The 17,982-nt window shown below is 39.0% G+C and overlaps 1 protein-coding gene across 1 annotated transcript; it reads left to right on the top strand.

The window, feature by feature from the left end:
* Positions 1-693: 693 nt before the first annotated feature.
* LOC125478745 lies at positions 694-1,568 on the top strand. Its single transcript, XM_048587253.1, has 2 exons — positions 694-1,013; positions 1,185-1,568. Exons 1-2 carry the CDS (start codon positions 851-853, stop codon positions 1,409-1,411), a joined length of 390 nt encoding a protein of 129 aa, XP_048443210.1. The 5' UTR covers positions 694-850; the 3' UTR covers positions 1,412-1,568.
* Positions 1,569-17,982: the final 16,414 nt, after the last annotated feature.

The raw sequence follows: 17,982 nt of genomic DNA, 5'->3' as shown, positions 1-17,982 counted from the left end.
AGTGTCTCAGTTCTTCTTCTGTTAGCCTGCACTTTCATTCTATTCTGTGCCAACTCTAAATTGCTTTTGAGGGCTAGCATTCCATCTTTTCCAGCAAATTATGTTCCATGGAAGCCACTTTAGTGGAGCCAACTTCATATGGGGCAATGTGTTTGGGAGGATAACTTAAATGGAGTATACTTGGAAGAAGTATGATAGGCAGTTTTGAAACACCAATATGCCCATGGTAACCATTTTACCCATTTCTTTGGTTGCCCTCAACAAAGCACCTCAAGTAAGTTTCTTGACACCTGTTCATCCCCTCAGTTTGTCCATCACTCTGAGGGAGATAACCAGAACTCATGCATAACTTGGAGCCTTGAAGTTCGACAAATTCTCTCCAAAAAAACTTATAAACATCGGATCACAATCACTGACAATTGAGTTGGGTATCCCGTGCAATTTAAAAACGTTCTCAATGAACAACTGAGCAATAGTGGCAACATTAACATGAAATTTTAATAATAAATGTTTTAAAACAAAATATTAATTAATTAATAAAATGCACTTATAATTAACAAACAAAAATATTGTTGATTATGGCATTTTTTTTTTTTTACTGTTAGTGTTGATTAGTACATTTTAACTTTTTGTTTAAAAATATTTGCCATCATTTTTCACTGGTAGCATTGATTCAGATATTTTACATTTTGTTTAGAAATCCTCTTACGTAACGCAGCCGCCTCTACATGTTCTTTTGTATGCAACAATTCACAAACATAACATAAAACGCCTCTTCGATCGGTGACCTGAAACCCCTCAACATCTTTCCTTTTTTGCACCAAACTATCCTCTGGTTATTTGTTCCGCCATGTCTTCTATGCTGAGCTCTCAAGGTTTTGTCCTGGCAACTGCCATGGCCGTCTCCAGCACTCTCGTTTGTCTTGTTTTCTCCAGGCAAAAGACTTTACCACCAACCCAACTTTCCAATCAGTCTAAAAACCAAATCCCTCTGCGTTCTTGCTTGTGTTCAGGTAATTGGGTTTCTCTTACATATTTTTTTTTATTTGACGCAGCGATATTCTAAACTACTCCAAACTAACGCGGCTGGCACACTTTTCTGACCAACTGGCTTACGTTTTCTTTCTTGTTTCTCATTGCTCGGTAATTTTCTTTTCTTATGTTTGTTGGGTTGTTTTGTTCAGGTGACAAGAAGAGGGAGAGGAAGAAAAAGAGGGTGCATTTTGCTGAAAATATTGACGAGGAGGAGCCAATTGGGGATGGAGAGGAGGAAGAACCGATCGGTAGAAAGCAGAGCAAACTCAAAACAAGTTGCAGAAACGAAATTCGACGAAGGATTCCGGAGAATCGAATCGCTTTGTACAATGGAATTCTCAAGAACCGCATCCAGAGGATGGCGTGCTCTCATTGATTGCTCTGGAAATTTCTGGCGCTCTTCGTTTCTTGGCTGATTAGAACAAACAAAATGTTGGTTTTTTGTGGTTGTGTTTTTTTCTTTTTTTTTTTCTTCCCAAAATTGTGGTTGTAAATACTTTGAATTTTTCGATTAGTTAAGAAAATTTGGGCAATGCTTTCTGTTCTACTTTCCGGCCATCAAATTTAGAAATCTTTGAATATAATTTAATGTAGAAAACTGTGCTCTATTATCTTAGTGAATAGAGTTTTTGGTGTTTACTCGGGTTTAAAATTCTCTCAATTTTTTAAATTATTGTAATAGTTTAGAATAATTTTTTTAATAAATAATAGAAAAAAAAAGAATTGAAAAAACTACTGTGTCCAAGGCTTTGCCGTAACAAATGTTGATTTGTTTGTCCTATCTTGGTTGGTTTCCATCTTGGCCATTACTTGCCTAAAAATTGTAGCTACTTTGTGATAAATAAAAAAAGTATTTATGACTTGTGATGTGTTATTGACAATTCGAAAAAATCATGTAATCCTATATTCGAATTTTTATAAGGTGGTAATATATGTCCTTAACGAGACATCTTCAACAACATCTCCGATAAGAGTTGCAAAGTTCCTCAAAATAAGTATTTTACATTTTTAGTTGATAGGAAACCTTTTCAATAAATGAGAAAAACATTCATCTTAGCTGGAAATACTTTAAAGGACAAAAAATATTTAGAAATGTTATATTTAAGTGAAGTGCAAAGACAATAAGAAATTCATGTAATTCTCAAGATTCACCAATTCTTTCCAACTCACATTCTATCAAGTCATGCCAAAAACATTATATATGGTTCTTTTCTTTTCATTTTTGTAACCAATGTAAGCTTATTTTAACAATTCAGATACACTCTTTTAAATTATTTCACTCTCAATTTTTGGAGAAAGACATATTAGAGGTTTTTTATTTTTATTTTTTATTTTTTTTTTTTAACAAACGATATTATTTACATTAAGGATGAGGAGATGGACTTAATCTCATAATAAGCTAGCAATAATGTAGTTCATATTTGCATTTGATGAGAATTGAATATAAGATCTCTCACTTACAAGTACAAATGAATATCACTAGATCATAAACCAAATCCCTCTGCGTTCTTGCTTGTGTTCAGGTAATTGGGTTTCTCTTACATAATTTTTTTTTTTATTTGACGCAGCGATATTCTAAACTACTCCAAACTAACGCGGCTGGCACACTTTCCTGACCAACTGGCTTACATTTTCTTTCTTGTTTCTCATTGCTCGGTAATTTTCTTTTCTTATGTTTGTTGGGTTGTTTTGTTCAGGTGACAAGAAGAGGGAGAGGAAGAAAAAGAGGGTGCATTTTGCTGAAAATATTGACGAGGAGGAGCCCATTGGGGATGGAGAGGAGGAAGAACCGATCGGTAGAAAGCAGAGCAAACTCAAAACAAGTTGCAGAAACGAAATTCGATGAAGGATTCCGGAGAGTCGAATCGCTTTGTACAATGGAATTCTCAAGAACCGCATGCAGAGGATGGCGTGCTCTCATTGATTGCACTGGAAATTTCTGGCGCTCTTCGTTTCTTGGCTGATTAGAACAAACAAAATGTTGGTTTTTTGTGGTTGTGTTTTTTTTTTTTTTTTTTCTTCCCGAAATTGTGGTTGTAAATACTTTGAATTTTTCGATTAGTTAAGAAAATTTGGGCAATGCTTTCTCTTCTACTTTCCGACCATCAAATTTAGAAATCTTTGAATATAATTTAATGTAGAAAACTGTGCTCTATTATCTTAGTGAATAGAGTTTTTGGTGTTTACTCGGGTTTAAATTTCTCTTAATTTTTTAAATTATTGTAATAGTTTAGAATAATTTTTTTAATAAATAATAGAAAAAAGAGAATTGAAAAAACTAGTGTGTCCAAGGCTTTGCTGTAAACAAATGTTGATTTGTTTGTCTTATCTTGGTTGGTTTCCATCTTGGCCATTACTTGCCTAAAAATTATAGCTACTTTGTGATAAATAAAAAAAGTATTTATGACTTGTGATGTGTTATTGACAATTCGAAAAAGTCGTCATGTAATCCTCTATTCGAATTTTTATAAGGTGGTAATCTATGTCCTTAATGAGACATCTTCAACAACATCTCCGATAAGAGTTGCAAAGTTCCTCAAAATAAGTATTTTACATTTTTAGTTGATTGGAAACCTTTTCAATAAATGAGAAAAACATTCATCTTAGCTGGAAATACTTTAAAGGACAAAAAATATATAGAAATGTTATATTTAAGTGAAGTGCAAAGACAATAAGAAATTCATGTAATTCTCAAGATTCACCAATTCTTTCCAACTCACATTCTATCAAGTCATGCCAAAATGTGACATCCCACATCGCCCAGGAGAGTGATCCTTAAATGTATATTCCCATCTCTACCTAGCACCAGGTCTTTTGGGAGTTCACTGGCTTCGGGTTCTTTAGAAACTCCGAAGTTAAGCGAGTAGCGCGCGAGAGCATTCCCAGGATGGGTGACCCATCGGGAAGTTCTCGTGTGAGTTCCCAAAATCAAAATCGTGAGGGCGTGGTCGGGGCTCAAAGCGGACAATATCGTGCTACGGTGGTGGAGCGGGCTCGGGTAGTGATCCGCCCCAGGCCAGGATGTGACAAATTTGGTATCAGAGCCTAACCCTGGCCGCGTGTGTGCCGACGAGGACATCGGGCCCCTAAGGGGGGTGGATTGTGACATCCCACATCGCCCATGAGAGTGATCCTTAAAGTATATTCCCATCTCTACCTAGCATGAGGCCTTTTGGGAGCTCACTGGCTTCGGGTTCCTTAGGAACTCCGAAGTTAAGCGAGTAGCACGCGAGAGCATTCCCAGGATGGGTGACCCATCGGGAAGTTCTCGTGTGAGTTCCCAAAATCAAAACCGTGAGGGCGTGGTCGGGGCCCAAAGCGGACAATATCGTGCTAAGGTGGTGGCGCGAGCCTCGGAAGTGATCCGCCCCGGGCCGGGATGTGACACAAAAACATTATATATGGTTCTTTTCTTTTCATTTTTGTAACCAATGTAAGCTTATTTTAACAATTCAGATACACTCTTTTAAATTATTTCACTCTCAATTTTTGGAGAAAGACATATTAGAGTTTTTTTTTTTTTTTTAACAAACGATATTATTTACATTAAGGATGAGGAGATGGACTTAATCTCATAATGAGCTAGCAATAATGTGGTTCAAATTCGCATTTGACGAGAATTGAATATAAGACCTCTCACTTACAAGTACAAATGAATATCACTAGATCATAAACTAAGTGACGACTTTATTAGTATTTTAACTGTCACATGAAAGACATGGGAGTTTCTTTCCTAAAGAACGTAGTCCGCAAACCAAACGGCCATAAATGTTTTTTTATTACCTAAATTACGTATGTTTCCAAACTTCAAAATGTTAATCATCCCATAGTCTATTTTGACCTTTCATCATTCGAATCAATGCTTCAATAATTCAAAATATTCAAAGTAAATGCCTCCAATCTGTAAGTCTTCCCCTTCGAAGTTCTACCCATATAAATATATATTGTGACAGCCCGTTTCGAATTATTTGTACCGTAGGTGTGAAATGATGATTTTACCCTTGGTTGTTAGTTGCCATTGTGGGGTGTTGTTTAGTTGTTTCTTTTTTGTTGTTGACTCATCTAGGACCACACACCCACACACACACACACCCGTGAACCTTTCTCTCTGTCTTCTCTCTCGGACTTTCTTCCATTTCCGTCAAAGTGTACGAATAAATTCCCATCCACCCATTTTTGGCACGGATCGTGATCAATGTAGGTATTTTTGGACTCCTTTCAAGATCAGGAGTCAATTGGTGGTGGTGGTTGGACGTGAGACCCTTGAAAACCCAAGAACCCGAGATCCCAGTTCGAGGTACTGTTCATGCATACGTAAATACGAAGGTTTCAGAGGATTCTAAGCTTATAGTGAGCTTTAAGACACTCTCTTGAAGCTTGGAGAAGCATTTTGGAAGAAATTGGACATCAGGAAGCCCAAGTTCAGTGAGTTGCAAGTTTGGCTGGAATATCGAGGTTGCTCCGGTGAGATTTCGTGAATTTCAGGGCTTGAAAGTGGTAAGGTTTTGTTCTACTCGTTGTAAGCTACATTTTGGTACAAATTTCATGAAATTTGGATGAAAAACGACTGAGATTTAAAGGTTTAAAGTTTTTCCCAGTTTCCAGCAACTAGTCGGAGAAAAAAGGGGAATATTCCGTTAATCTTAACGGAATATTCATAGCAGCAGTTAATGGCGCTAGGTTAGTTTTAACGGAATATGCTTGCTTTTGGAGGGAATATTCCCTAACGCCGTTAGGGTTTCCACACTTGTGCCAGGCACGTGGCCGACGCGTGGTGGCGTGTGGGTGGTCAGAAAATTATTTTAAAAATATGGGGATGTTCGTGAGGTTAAGTAGATCACGTTGGTATATTCAAGCATCCCATTTGAGCATTGTATGAGAAGTTATTACCTAGTTTTGGTTATGTGCTTTAAATTGACGTTTTTATAGTTGTTTCGCATATAGGTGAGACCTATCCTGAAGACGAGCCCAATCACTTAAGGCTTGGGGGTTACGACCCTTCCACATACCAGTGAGTGGGCTTTTGGCTTTCCGTATATACCTATATACTTGAGAGTTTTCCTAGAAAATGAAATTGAATATTTATATGTTTTAAAATGCCATGCAAATTGTTTGCCTATTTATTTATGCATTTGTAGTTGCATATATGTATGTTTGGTGCTGCAGACGCATAGGTAAGTGCCAGATAAGTTATAGTTTATGGTTGTGAATTAGTGGTTATGTGAGATGTATTGAGAGCTCATAAACTTGCACCCCGGTGTTAGTGCTCCCGCCCAGAGTTAGGGCACAGTCCTTCACGCGATGTTCACCTCCTGCACCACACGCTCATCTTGGATCCAAGTTAGGTGCACAATCCTGTCGTACAGACCACTATAGGTGGTTCTGACTCGTAGGTGACCCGTGATTATTCACATAGTCTTCACGTGATCGTAGCACTCGAGCATATTTATTTACACCTAGTCTTGTTGTACAGACCACTTTAGGTGGTTCCGACTCGTGTGCAGGTATAGTTGTTGAGATGTGGATTCGAGCTTTAGATTCAGCCATACAGGTCACGTTAGGTGACTCCGGTTGATATATCATTTGCATTGATTGACATTACCTAGGTTACTTACATCTTATGTTGAGATATTCGATATGGCATATTTATGAATGTTGTTATTCTGAGCATGATTGTGATATATATACCTATATATAATCTATTTTCTGGGAAATTTTACAGGTTTTACAGAGAGGGGTTAGAACTTTTGAGAATGAAATGATTTTGAAAAGCTTTATTTTTGCCCACTCACACTTTCTGTTTTGCGCCCTTCCATGTTTTAGGTAGAAGCGCTTTGGTGGCTCACGAAGACTTTGACGGTGGTTCTGACAGAACATCACAAATGTAGGATCACCTTTGGGTGTTGTATAATTAGTATTCGTCCTACTAGACTGCACTTAGGCTTTTTGTGCTCTGATTATGTTTATCACACTTAGCCGTACACTAGCGTATTACTTTAACTAGTTTCTCTAGTAGTTTGGTTTTTATTTATTCGTAATATTTTATTAATTATACTTCCGCACTGTGCACATGGCTACGTCACTCTCACGTGACGGCCAGCACGCCTTGATTTCGGTCGGGGTGTGTCATATATGGAGAAATTTTTCATTGTGACGGGAACATGGGTGATACATTACGTGTTTTTATATAAGTGGTGGGAAATTGTATTTTTTAAGTTATTAACTTTTTAGTACACATATTCTTCCATTGGTATAGTGACACATGGTGTACCATTCCGTATTCCAGTCACATTGAAAAATCTCTCAAATATGACAGTTTCGTGGGTCCAGAATCATTTAAGTCAGGCTTAAATCCTAGGAAGAATCTAGCCCAGAGATATATTTTTTCCCCAAGACTTATTTTAGCCCATGATTGGATATGGTTTGAGGGATTTTAAAGCTTATATTTTAACCTTTATCCCATGAGTTGAAGATGGTCTAATGGTGATAAATAAAATAGTGAACATCGTCATCACTTGAGGTAGTGAGCAAATATATTTCCTCCTTTAGGCACCAACACCACTATCTGCTTGCCACACGTCCATTAATCAGAGTATTACTAATTCAGCTAAGCATTCCCCAGCCACTCCCTTACCTTTCACTTATAAAATAGTTAGAACAAAAAGTAAACAAAAGCAATGAGGGAAGTGTTGTTGTCAAATTGGAGTTGGTTTGGTCAACTTAGTTCGGGCAGCTAATTGGGTTGCTAGCTAGTTGGCACTCCTTTCGAGTTGGAATTTTCCATTTTCCTTTATCATGGTTCACTTCGAACTTGAAATTGTTGAGGTGGTCCATTCGACTCAAGTTTTGGATTCACACGGTTCAGGTTTTAACCTCACATGAGTCGATGTACTAATTGAACATAATTAATTGATCAAATCAATTGTGTACCTCTACTGAAAACACCGTTTATTATGTAACAGAAAAATAACGTTGATGAAGATCTATTATAGAGTCTACAACTACGTTTACGGTATGTTTACCATAAGAAAATATGAGACTGTAAAAGAATGTGGATATTAATGATGGGGTATAGGATAAACGAATTCTCTATAATAATCTCATGCCTTGACTTTTTTAGGTATGAGATACTTGAATGCACTAATTTTTTTCATTCTTTAGTTGTTAATAAATACAAGAATGTGAATGCTACCATACTTTATAAGTAAGCATGCCCTTAGAATATCATAAATAATAAACTAGGAATGAATATTAGATAAACAAAGAAACAAAAAAAAAAAAACAAGAAATTAATATAAGCATGAGTCATTGGAGGAGAATATATAGCATACTTGACACACCCCAACCGAGATCAGGGCATGCTGGCCGTCACGTGGAAGTGACGTAGTCATGTGCACAGTGCGGAAGCTAAAAACAGTAATATAAAAGTACGAATAATTTAAAACTAGCAAATATAATGTGATAAAGTATGTGATAGCGAAAGTAAGACGTTGAATTCAGAGCTTTAAGCCTACAGCAGTCCAAAAGAAACGATACAACAATAGTGCACCCGAAGGTGACCCTACGTAGGTGAGTGTATGTCAGAATGCCGGGACGTCCTCCGGGAAAACCACCAAACCCGCTAAGCTACTAGAACCTGGAGGGGCGCAAAACAAAAGCGTGAGTGGGCAAAAACAAATTCTTTGAAAACCAATTCATAAAATACATTCTAACCCCTCGCCGTAAAACCTGTATACTTCCCAGAAAATAGACACATATACGTAGATATGCCAAGTCATGCTCAAGGGTATGCCAATCATGCTCACGAGTATGCCATCACAAAACCTCATAATATCATGCATGTGCTCAGGTATAAATCACATCAATAGCATAATAAACTGGCAGCCGGAGTCCCCTAAGTGACCTGTACGGCTGAATCTAGAGCTCAAATCTCAACTAAATCACTAAACCTGCCCACGAGTCGGAACCACCTATAGGGGTCTATACGACAGGCCTGGGTGTAATACATATGAACGCTCTAGTGCTACGATCACGTGAAGGCTGTGCGAATAATCGCGGGTCACCTACGAGTCGGAACCACCGATAGTGGTCTGTACGACAGGACTGTGCACCTAACTTGGATTCAAGCTGAGCGTGTGGTGCGGGAGGTGAACAACACGTGAAAGACTGTGCCCTACTCTGGGCGGGAGCACTAACACCGGGGGTGCAGGTTATGAGCTCTCTAAGCATCTCTAACCACTATTTAATGCAATCGTTAAATAACGCTTTCCTGGCACTTACCTATGCCTCCACAGCACCAACAAATATAGATATGACATATGCATAATCGAATATATAATTAAACGTATATGCCACTAATCATGCATAACCATCAATCATATAAAAAGAATGGCATAAAACGAAGCATTTATACTAATTTCTGGGAAATAATATGTATATAGGTATATACGGAAAACAAAAGCCCACTCACTGGTATGTGGAAGGGTCGTAGCCCCCCTGCCTCGAGTGTGCACGCTCGTCCTCGGGATACGTGTCACCTATATGCGAATTAACTATAAAAACGTTAACTTTAAAGCACATAACCGTCCGTTCAAAATAACTTCTCACACATTGCTCAAAATGGACAAATGGATATACCAACGTGATCTACACAACCTCACGATCACACCCATATTTTTAAAATAATTTTTGGACCTCCCACGCGCCCTCACGCGCCAAAACAGGCACGGACCCACGCGCCCCCACGCGCGGCCACGTGCCAGGCACACTGACGGCGTCAAGTGACGCCGTCAGGAATATTCCGTTGAACTGACGGAATATTCCGTTAACCCTAAACTGACGCCGTCAACGTCCGTTAGGAATATTCCGTTAAACTCAACGGAATATTCCCCTTTCTTCCCCGGCCAGTCCCCCTCGCCGTCGCCGGAAAACCTGCAACTCGCCATAACTCGCTCGTTTTTCCACCTTTTTTCACGTTTCTTGCACCAAAATCAACCTTAGAGCTAGTAGAACACGATCCTACAAGTTTTAAGGCCTAAAACTACAAGATTATACCTGTCCAAAACTCCAAAACTCGGCCAACTTCGAACCAAGCTTTCCCGACGTCCAAATTTGTCCAACGAAGCACTCCCAAGCTCCTGGGAACCTCACAAACACAACTATAAGCTTCAAATGTCCAAAAACTCACTAAATTAATCTTGCATGAACAGTAGCTAAAACGGACATGGCGATTTCGACGTGAAAACGTCGAAGTTCTTACCTGAAAATGGCACCACTGGACTCCTCTCAGCCTCACAAGCACGATGGTGGTCCTGGATCCCTCGATCTGTGATGTTTTAGGGTAGTTGTGTGTGTGTCCGTACACCTTCAAAAGGAAGAGGAAGGATAGAGACTCGGGAGAGAGAGAGACAGGGAAAGAGACTGAGAAAGGGATAGGGACAAGGTGTGGGTGTGTGTGTGGTCCAACTCTGGCCAACACCACACAAAACAACCAAAACATAACAAAAACAAACTAGGGGTAAAATGGTAATTTCACACGTACGTTTCAAAAATTCCGGGACGGGATGTCACAATACTCCCTTTTAATATATTATTTATTTAACCCAAAAAAAAAAAAAATCTCTTTGGCCTTTTGTGTCACATCCCGACCCGGGTTCCACCACATCTTGGGCTCGACTCCGTCGTAGTACGATATTGTCCGGTTTGGGCCCCGACCACACCCTCACGGTTTTGGTTCTGGGAACTCACACGAGAACTTCCCAGTGGGTCACCTACTCTGGGAATGCTCTCACCCAAACTCGCTTAACTTCGGAGTTCCGATGGAACCCGAAGTCAGTGAGCTCCCAAAAAGCCTCGTGGTATATGGAGGTGGGCATGTACATATAAGGCATGGAGGATCCTTTCCTCTGAGCGATGTGGGATCTAACAATCCACCCCCCTTAAGGGCCCGACGTCTTCGTCGGCACACTTCTAGCCAAGGATTGGCTCTGATACCAAATTGTCACATCCCGACCCAGGCTTCACCACATCTCGGGCTCGACTCCGCCGTAGCACGATATTGTCCGTTTTGGGCCCCGACCACGCTCTCATGGTTTTATTTCTGGGAACTCACACGAGAACTTCCCAGTGGGTCACCCATCCTGGGAATGCTCTGGCCCAAACTCGCTTAACTTCGGAGTTCCAATGGAACCCGAAGCCAGTGAGCTCCCAAAAGGCCTTGTACTATATGGAGATGGGCATGTACATATAAGGCATAGAGGTTTCTCTCCCCTGGGCAATGTGGGATCTAACAAGATTTGATGGACTTTATTTGATTCTCAAGTTCTCGACTATTCTTCTAGCCTTCTTGACGTAGTTATATTCTCACTAAGTTTGAGAGAACTTCACTATGAATTTGCTTGCTAAGGCGTTGCAAACTACGTTGGCTCGACTACATGTAGGTATGTCACTATTGTATACATCGTGATGTGAGTTTTACTACCAAGTTAGTTTTTGACCCTGAAAGTTGGGAAGAAATTCCAAGATTTATGGGAAAAGTGGCCGTGGCCATTTGGCCACTTTTAGGTCAAATTCCTGGACAACGCAGACCACATTTGAACTTTTTGTTAATATGGATCGATTCATTACATTCCTAGCTTTAATTTGGTCTTTGTAGAATTGTTTTTTTTTTATTAAGAATCGAGCTCGTTAGGAGCTCTAGAAGTTGGACCTTTAACCTGCAAAGCGCAGGAACTCGTGAAGAAGGCGAGTACGTACATACTCGCAGGCACATGGTCTCACATGGGTCCTCGGCGCGTGTAGTGTGTGGCTGCCAGTGCAACCACTTGTGGCGGCGCGTCCGACCTCCGATTGACCTTCTATCAATTTGTGTAGGTCCGTGACGTCGAGTAGATCGATTTAGTATATTCAAACCTTATGTTTGGGCAATCTACAGAGGTTTTATGTAAGTTTCCATTTATGTGTTATTAAACTAAGTTAATTAGTAATTTCACATATAGGGGAAACGTATCCCGAGGACGTACAGGGTCAAGCAAGGCTCGGAGCTTTGTTTTGACTACGTATCTGTGAGTGGGCAATTTGTTTTTATACCTATATATAATTATAGTTTCCATTAATGCATATTTACTTCACTTTTACGCTTATATTGCCAAGTATCATTATTGTGATATAAATTATGATAAATGCTGCTATATGGTTGGGACATTACTCTCATGATATTCATACATATATGTACATGCTCATCATGTTGCATCGGTGTTAGTACTCGCCCTAGGGTTAGGGCCAGTCCTTCATGTGTATGTTCACATCACACCGTTCGCTCGCCTTGGATCCAAGTTAGGTGTTAGTCCTGTCGGGTAGTTGCATTGGGCAAATCCGACTCGTATGTGACGTGCTTCTGCACCAGTCTTCACCTAATTGTAGTACTAAAGTGTATTGATTACACCCAGTCCTGTTCGTGTCAGAGTTTATCTGTTCAAATTCGTGTGTCAGCTTAGATGGATGAGCACTTAGTTATACTTGATTATCACATGATTATATTACTGCGGCATTTGATATATCATGACTTGGCATATTTCTGGTTATATTGCTGTTGTACTTTTGTTACATACTTACGTAGTATGTTTTACGAAAACTATACTTGTTTTATAGCGAGGGGTTAGTATGTTTGAAAATCAAGGTTTTCCTTACAAACGTTGTTTTGCTGACCCACTCAACTTTGTTTTTCTCCCCTCCAGGTTTAGTAGCTAGGCTTACGTGTAAATGAAGGTTCTGGCAATTCTTAAGAGATGGTTATCTTCAATGGTATAACCCTTACCCTAATTACTGTACTATTCTTATGTTCTACCATCACGTGTGAAATGGGTGCAATCCCGCTCACCCGCACACTCTTTTATTTAGGCACTTTTAGGTTTAAATTTATTCACATTCTTTTTCCACTACACTACACTTTATGGCTTCATCACCCTCTAGGTGTCGGCTAGTACAACTCGATTCGGAGTCCAAGTGAACTTTACAGGTTGAGGTGTGTCATTTTTCCCTTTTGATATATTATTTGTTTAACAAAAAAAATATATATAGCATACATATATTTGACAAGAGGAGTAAAGATAAAGATGATCTAGCTGGGCACACCACACTAGATCATAACCTAAGAAGTGTGATAGGCATTGGATGACAACGGCTCACCAATCTTAGTCGTATAAGCTAGGCTTGTTGTGAGCCCACCTGCAACAAATTCTTCGTTCGTGTTGCTTTTGATGCGCAAGCCTGCCACTTTCCCCCCTTAATGTGTTGTTGCAGCTTGTTGGGCCCTCTTCCCACTTGCATTTCTTATCTATTTAAGGTGGATGCAAGAGCTAATGCCATCTCCAACCGAAGGCTGGCCAGAGGGCTCGATTTAGCCCTCTAGCCCTCCAAGATATTAATATTTTAATGAACAGTACATGACCATATTTGCCTCTATCTCCAACTGAGGGCTAAAGGGCCATAGGGCTCGTTTTAGCCCTGTCACAAAAAACTGTCTCCAACCGAAGGCCAAAGGGATATAGGGCCAAACATAGTTTATTATTTAAATTTAAAAACTACAACAACTTAAATTTAAAAAACTACAACTTATGTTTAAAAACTACAACTTAAATTTAAAAACTAAAAATTAAATTTAAATTTTGTAAAATAGAAGTTATAGAAAAAAAATAGAAGTTATAGGAAAAAAAATTTGTAAAAAAATAATATATATAAAATAAAACTGTAAAAAATAAAATAAAATAAAAAATAACGACTAGTTGATGTCAGCTAGCAGTTGCATTTGAATATTTGGCCTAGCATTCCTATCGAATATAACTGATAAGAATATATTATATTGCTGTCAGTTATATCCGACATGAATGCTTGGATTTTTGGCCTAGCTCGGGGTTGGCTGGCTAGCTGGATTGGGCCAGCCCTTTAGCCTTTGCAAATTCCATGGGGCCCACGAACCCTCTGGCCTAACCTTTAGTTGGAGATGGTTTTCGGGCTATTTTTGGCCCTCTGGACCCTTTGGTTGGAAATGGCCGAAATAACCACCCAAATCCAAGTTCCTAATTTGCCTACCCTCAAAATATATCTTTGGAAATGAATTAGACCTAAAATATGGGTCCCCAACAATGTAAGTAGGGAGAAGGTAGGGCACTGATTGTAGTTCAACAACTAAAGTCCTTTGTGCAGTTTGGCTTGTCCAATCTTCTATGCCAATGCTAGTTTTTTATCATCCCTCTATTTGATTAATGAAATCTCATTATTTTTATTAAAATATAGAGGGATACTAGCTATATTTCAAGAAAATTTTCATTGTGACGGGAATATGGGTGGTACACCACATGCTTTTATATAAATGGTGAGAAATTATATTTTTTAAGTTATTAACTTTTTAGTACACATTAGATGCTCACCACCCTCCTCTTAGACTACCACGTTTTATTAGCCTAAGACCAAACCCAACCCTGGGCTAAATGCTATTTTTTAGGTTTTATTCCCTTCCCAAACCCAACCCAACTCATGCTAAATGTGTGGACTAAAAGCTAAAAGCCAAACAAAAGCCAAAATCCCCCCAGGATTTAGCCCAGAAAATGGTGTAGGCACCACTAGCAGGACCCCACTCACTGATGCAAGGCGCAGCGGATAGTAACGAAGTAAAATTATATATAGGATTGATAGGGATGGCCCACTATCTCCTAGTGCGAGGAGAGGCCTGAAAATCCTATAAACTTTGGTTCTAGTACTAGCCTACAACGTAGACACTAGAAAGAACAAAGTAGCAAACTCTTACAAAGAGAAATGCACATAAAAACGAGTTTACAACTCAAATATCAATATAATAATTCAAACAACTTTTCCCTTTTCTTTACAAATACAAGAATTTATAGATGCTCAAACCCCCTCTTAATAATTACTAATACATGCATCATAGTTCATGTATCATTACTAGAGTTAATGAAGTCATTAATATTAACCCCACTTAATCTACCCCTCTAACATATATTTATTACATTAAATAAAGATTGAATTATTACATAAAATTCATTACTTCAGAACCCTTGTATTCCATGTATATCGGCTGAATTTCAAAAGCCAAATCTATTGAATCTTCCGATGATCTTATTTCATGTCCTGCATCATTCTCACCGGGTCGGAGAGAATTCATCCTCGAATTCGAATCACCATCAACTTTGGAGACAAAATATTGATATCTTCCACTCCAAACAAATAGACACTTTGAATAAATGGGAAACTTTGAATTGCATAAAATATACTCCACAGCCAAGGTCTTGATCTGGACGTCTTCCAAATAAATCTTCATGTGATTAGTTGTATTTGCAAAGTTTCTTGTAGTACTTGAATTGAAATTACCAACTCCAGTCAAATCAATAAATTCAGAACTACCCAACAAGTCAAATAAGCCATGGGACTCGACTTCCATATCTTCAAAGAAAAACTTGAAGTTGTAGCCTTCAACATTTCCAAGGTCCCATCCACTTGGAATTGCATCACAATTTTCACAACCCTCACAACAACGATCAAATATTGGAGGAAGATCTAGATTGAGACTTCCATCTATTGGTAGTTGCGACATGTTGGTGTTGTTACAGTGTCACCCTTGGATCGAGCTGACATTCTGATACCAACTAATGCAGGGCGCAGCCGATAGAAACAAAATAAAATGACAGACATAATGGATAGGTAGGGTCCACTATCTCCTAGTGCGAGGAAAGGCCTGAAAACCTATAAACTTTGGTTCTAGTACCAGCCTACAACGTAGACACTAGAAAGAACAAAGTAGCAGACTCTTACAAAGAGAAAGGCACATAAAACAAGTTTACAACTCAAATATCAATATGATAATTCAAACAAGTTCTCCCATTTTCTTTACAAATACATAAATTTATAGTTGCTCAAACGCCCTCTTAATAATTACTGATACATGCATCATAGTTCATGCATCATTACTAGAGTTAATGAACTCATTAATATTAACCCTACTTAATCTACCCCACTAACATAAACCTTTTACATTAAATAAAGATTGAATTATTACATAAAATTTATTACTTCAGAACTCTTGTATTACATGTATATCGGCTGAATTTCAAAAGCCAAATGTATTGAATCTTCCGATGATCTTATTTCATGTCCTGCATCACTGACATGGGCATGTCTTCCAGGATTTATTGAATCAAATAGCTGAGATCAAATATAATTAAATCTAACGGTAAAAAAATGATCTAATGGCCAAAATTTAAATACAACGGCTAAAATAATTCACCCAAATTTAGTGATTTTTCAATATTTATCGAAATTTAAATATTTTTAGCTTAAAATGTTCATAAAATTAAATTATGATTGTCCCATCCCGGCCTAGGGCAGAACCACTTCCCGGGCCTGACTCTACCATAACACAATATTGTCCGCTTTGGGCTTACCATTCCCTCACGATTTTGTTTTTGGGAACTCACGAGCAACTTCCCAGTGGGTCACCTATCATGGGATTGCTCTAGCCCCCTTCTCACTTAACTTCGGAGTTCCAATGGAACCTGAAGCCAGTGAGCTCCCAAAAGGCCTCGTGCAAGGTAGGGATGGGAATATACATATAAAGATCACTCCCTTGGGCGATGTGGGATGTCACAATCCACCCCCCTTAGGGGCCCAACGTCCTTATCGGCACACCATGGCCAGGGTTAGGCCCTGATACCAAATTGTCACATCCCCGCCCGAGGCGGATCACTTCCCAGGCCCGCTCCACCACCGTAGCACGATATTGTCCGCTTTGGGCCCCAACCACGCCCTCACGGTTTTGCTTTTGGGAACTCACACGAGAACTTCCCGATGGGTCACCCATCCTGGGAGTGCTCTCGTGCGCTACTCGCTTAACTTCCGAGTTCCCATGGAACTCGAAGCCAGTGAGCTCCCAAAAGGCCTCGTGCTAGGTAGAGATGAGAATATACATTTAAGGATCACTCCCCTGGGCGATGTGGGATGTCACAATGATAGTGTACATAATTTATTTTTTTTTTGAAATTACTTTAAAAGAAAAAATTTAGCCTAAATTTATTCTTTAATAATCTCAAACTAAAAAATTTAGGCCAGATGGGTTGGAGTAGAAAAGCTGTTTCTGGGCTAAAACCTAAATTTTCTGGAATAAAAATTTTAGGTTTTAGCCTAAGAGTTGGAGATGATCTAACTATGGTTACCAATGAAAAATTAATAGTTTCTTAAGACTTGATGAGGAAAGAGATTTTGTTAAAAAAATGAGGAAAGAGATAAATAAATTAAAAAAATTATATTTTAATTTATGCATAATTACTGCTCAGCTTCTTCCTCAAACCTGCAACACATCAAAATTTGATAGCCTCTGTTTTCTTCTGCTCCTTCTGGAACCCATTAACTGTCCCATCTTCTTTCCCAAACTTGGAACCCATTATGCTCTCCATCTCCTCCTCCCATGTTTGATTATCTTCTACGCAAAACAATGTCCAGAGAGAGGTGGGATGGGGGAACAAGAAAGAGAGGCTGAAGGGAATAAAATAGCTGGCGGCAAGGAGGTGAGATGGTTGTTGCCGGCGGAACGACGGGATTGGGTTTATGTGACTTGAAATTATTTATTTAGTTTTGTAAATCTTTTCAAATTAAGATCGACCATTTAACATTTATGAATTTAAATTTATGACTTTTTATTTCCAGAGAAAGAAAGGTTGGGGAGGAGACGAGAGAGAAAAGGCAAGAGGGTGGGTTTACCAACGGCAGAGCAGGGTGATTGTAGTGATGGTGCAGCCTCCTTGACTGTTGGTTTTTCTATTTTTGAAGTTTATTTAGTTTTTTAAATGCCTCGTACAATTTAATAGATGAGCCTTTAATATAAATATTAACTGTAGTTAATAAAAAGACACATGGCAGTCTAAGAGGAGGCTAGTGAGC

This window comes from the organism of the source record quoted next, unplaced genomic scaffold, assembly GCF_019419815.1.
Source record: "Pyrus x bretschneideri cultivar Hongxiangsu unplaced genomic scaffold, Pyrus_bretschneideri_v1 Contig26, whole genome shotgun sequence".
Taxonomy (NCBI): Eukaryota; Viridiplantae; Streptophyta; class Magnoliopsida; order Rosales; family Rosaceae; genus Pyrus; species Pyrus x bretschneideri.
This window is presented reverse-complemented; position numbering and strand designations above follow the sequence as displayed.

What these genes read in the sequence shown, in the direction of transcription:
- LOC125478745 (XM_048587253.1), top strand. Translation starts at nt 851, where the DNA reads ATGTCTTCTATGCTGAGCTCTCAAGGTTTTGTCCTGGCAACTGCCATG. An exon ending in GCGTTCTTGCTTGTGTTCAG is followed by an intron (nt 1,014 to 1,184) that starts GTAATTGGGTTT and finishes TGTTTTGTTCAG; the next exon opens with GTGACAAGAAGAGGGAGAGG.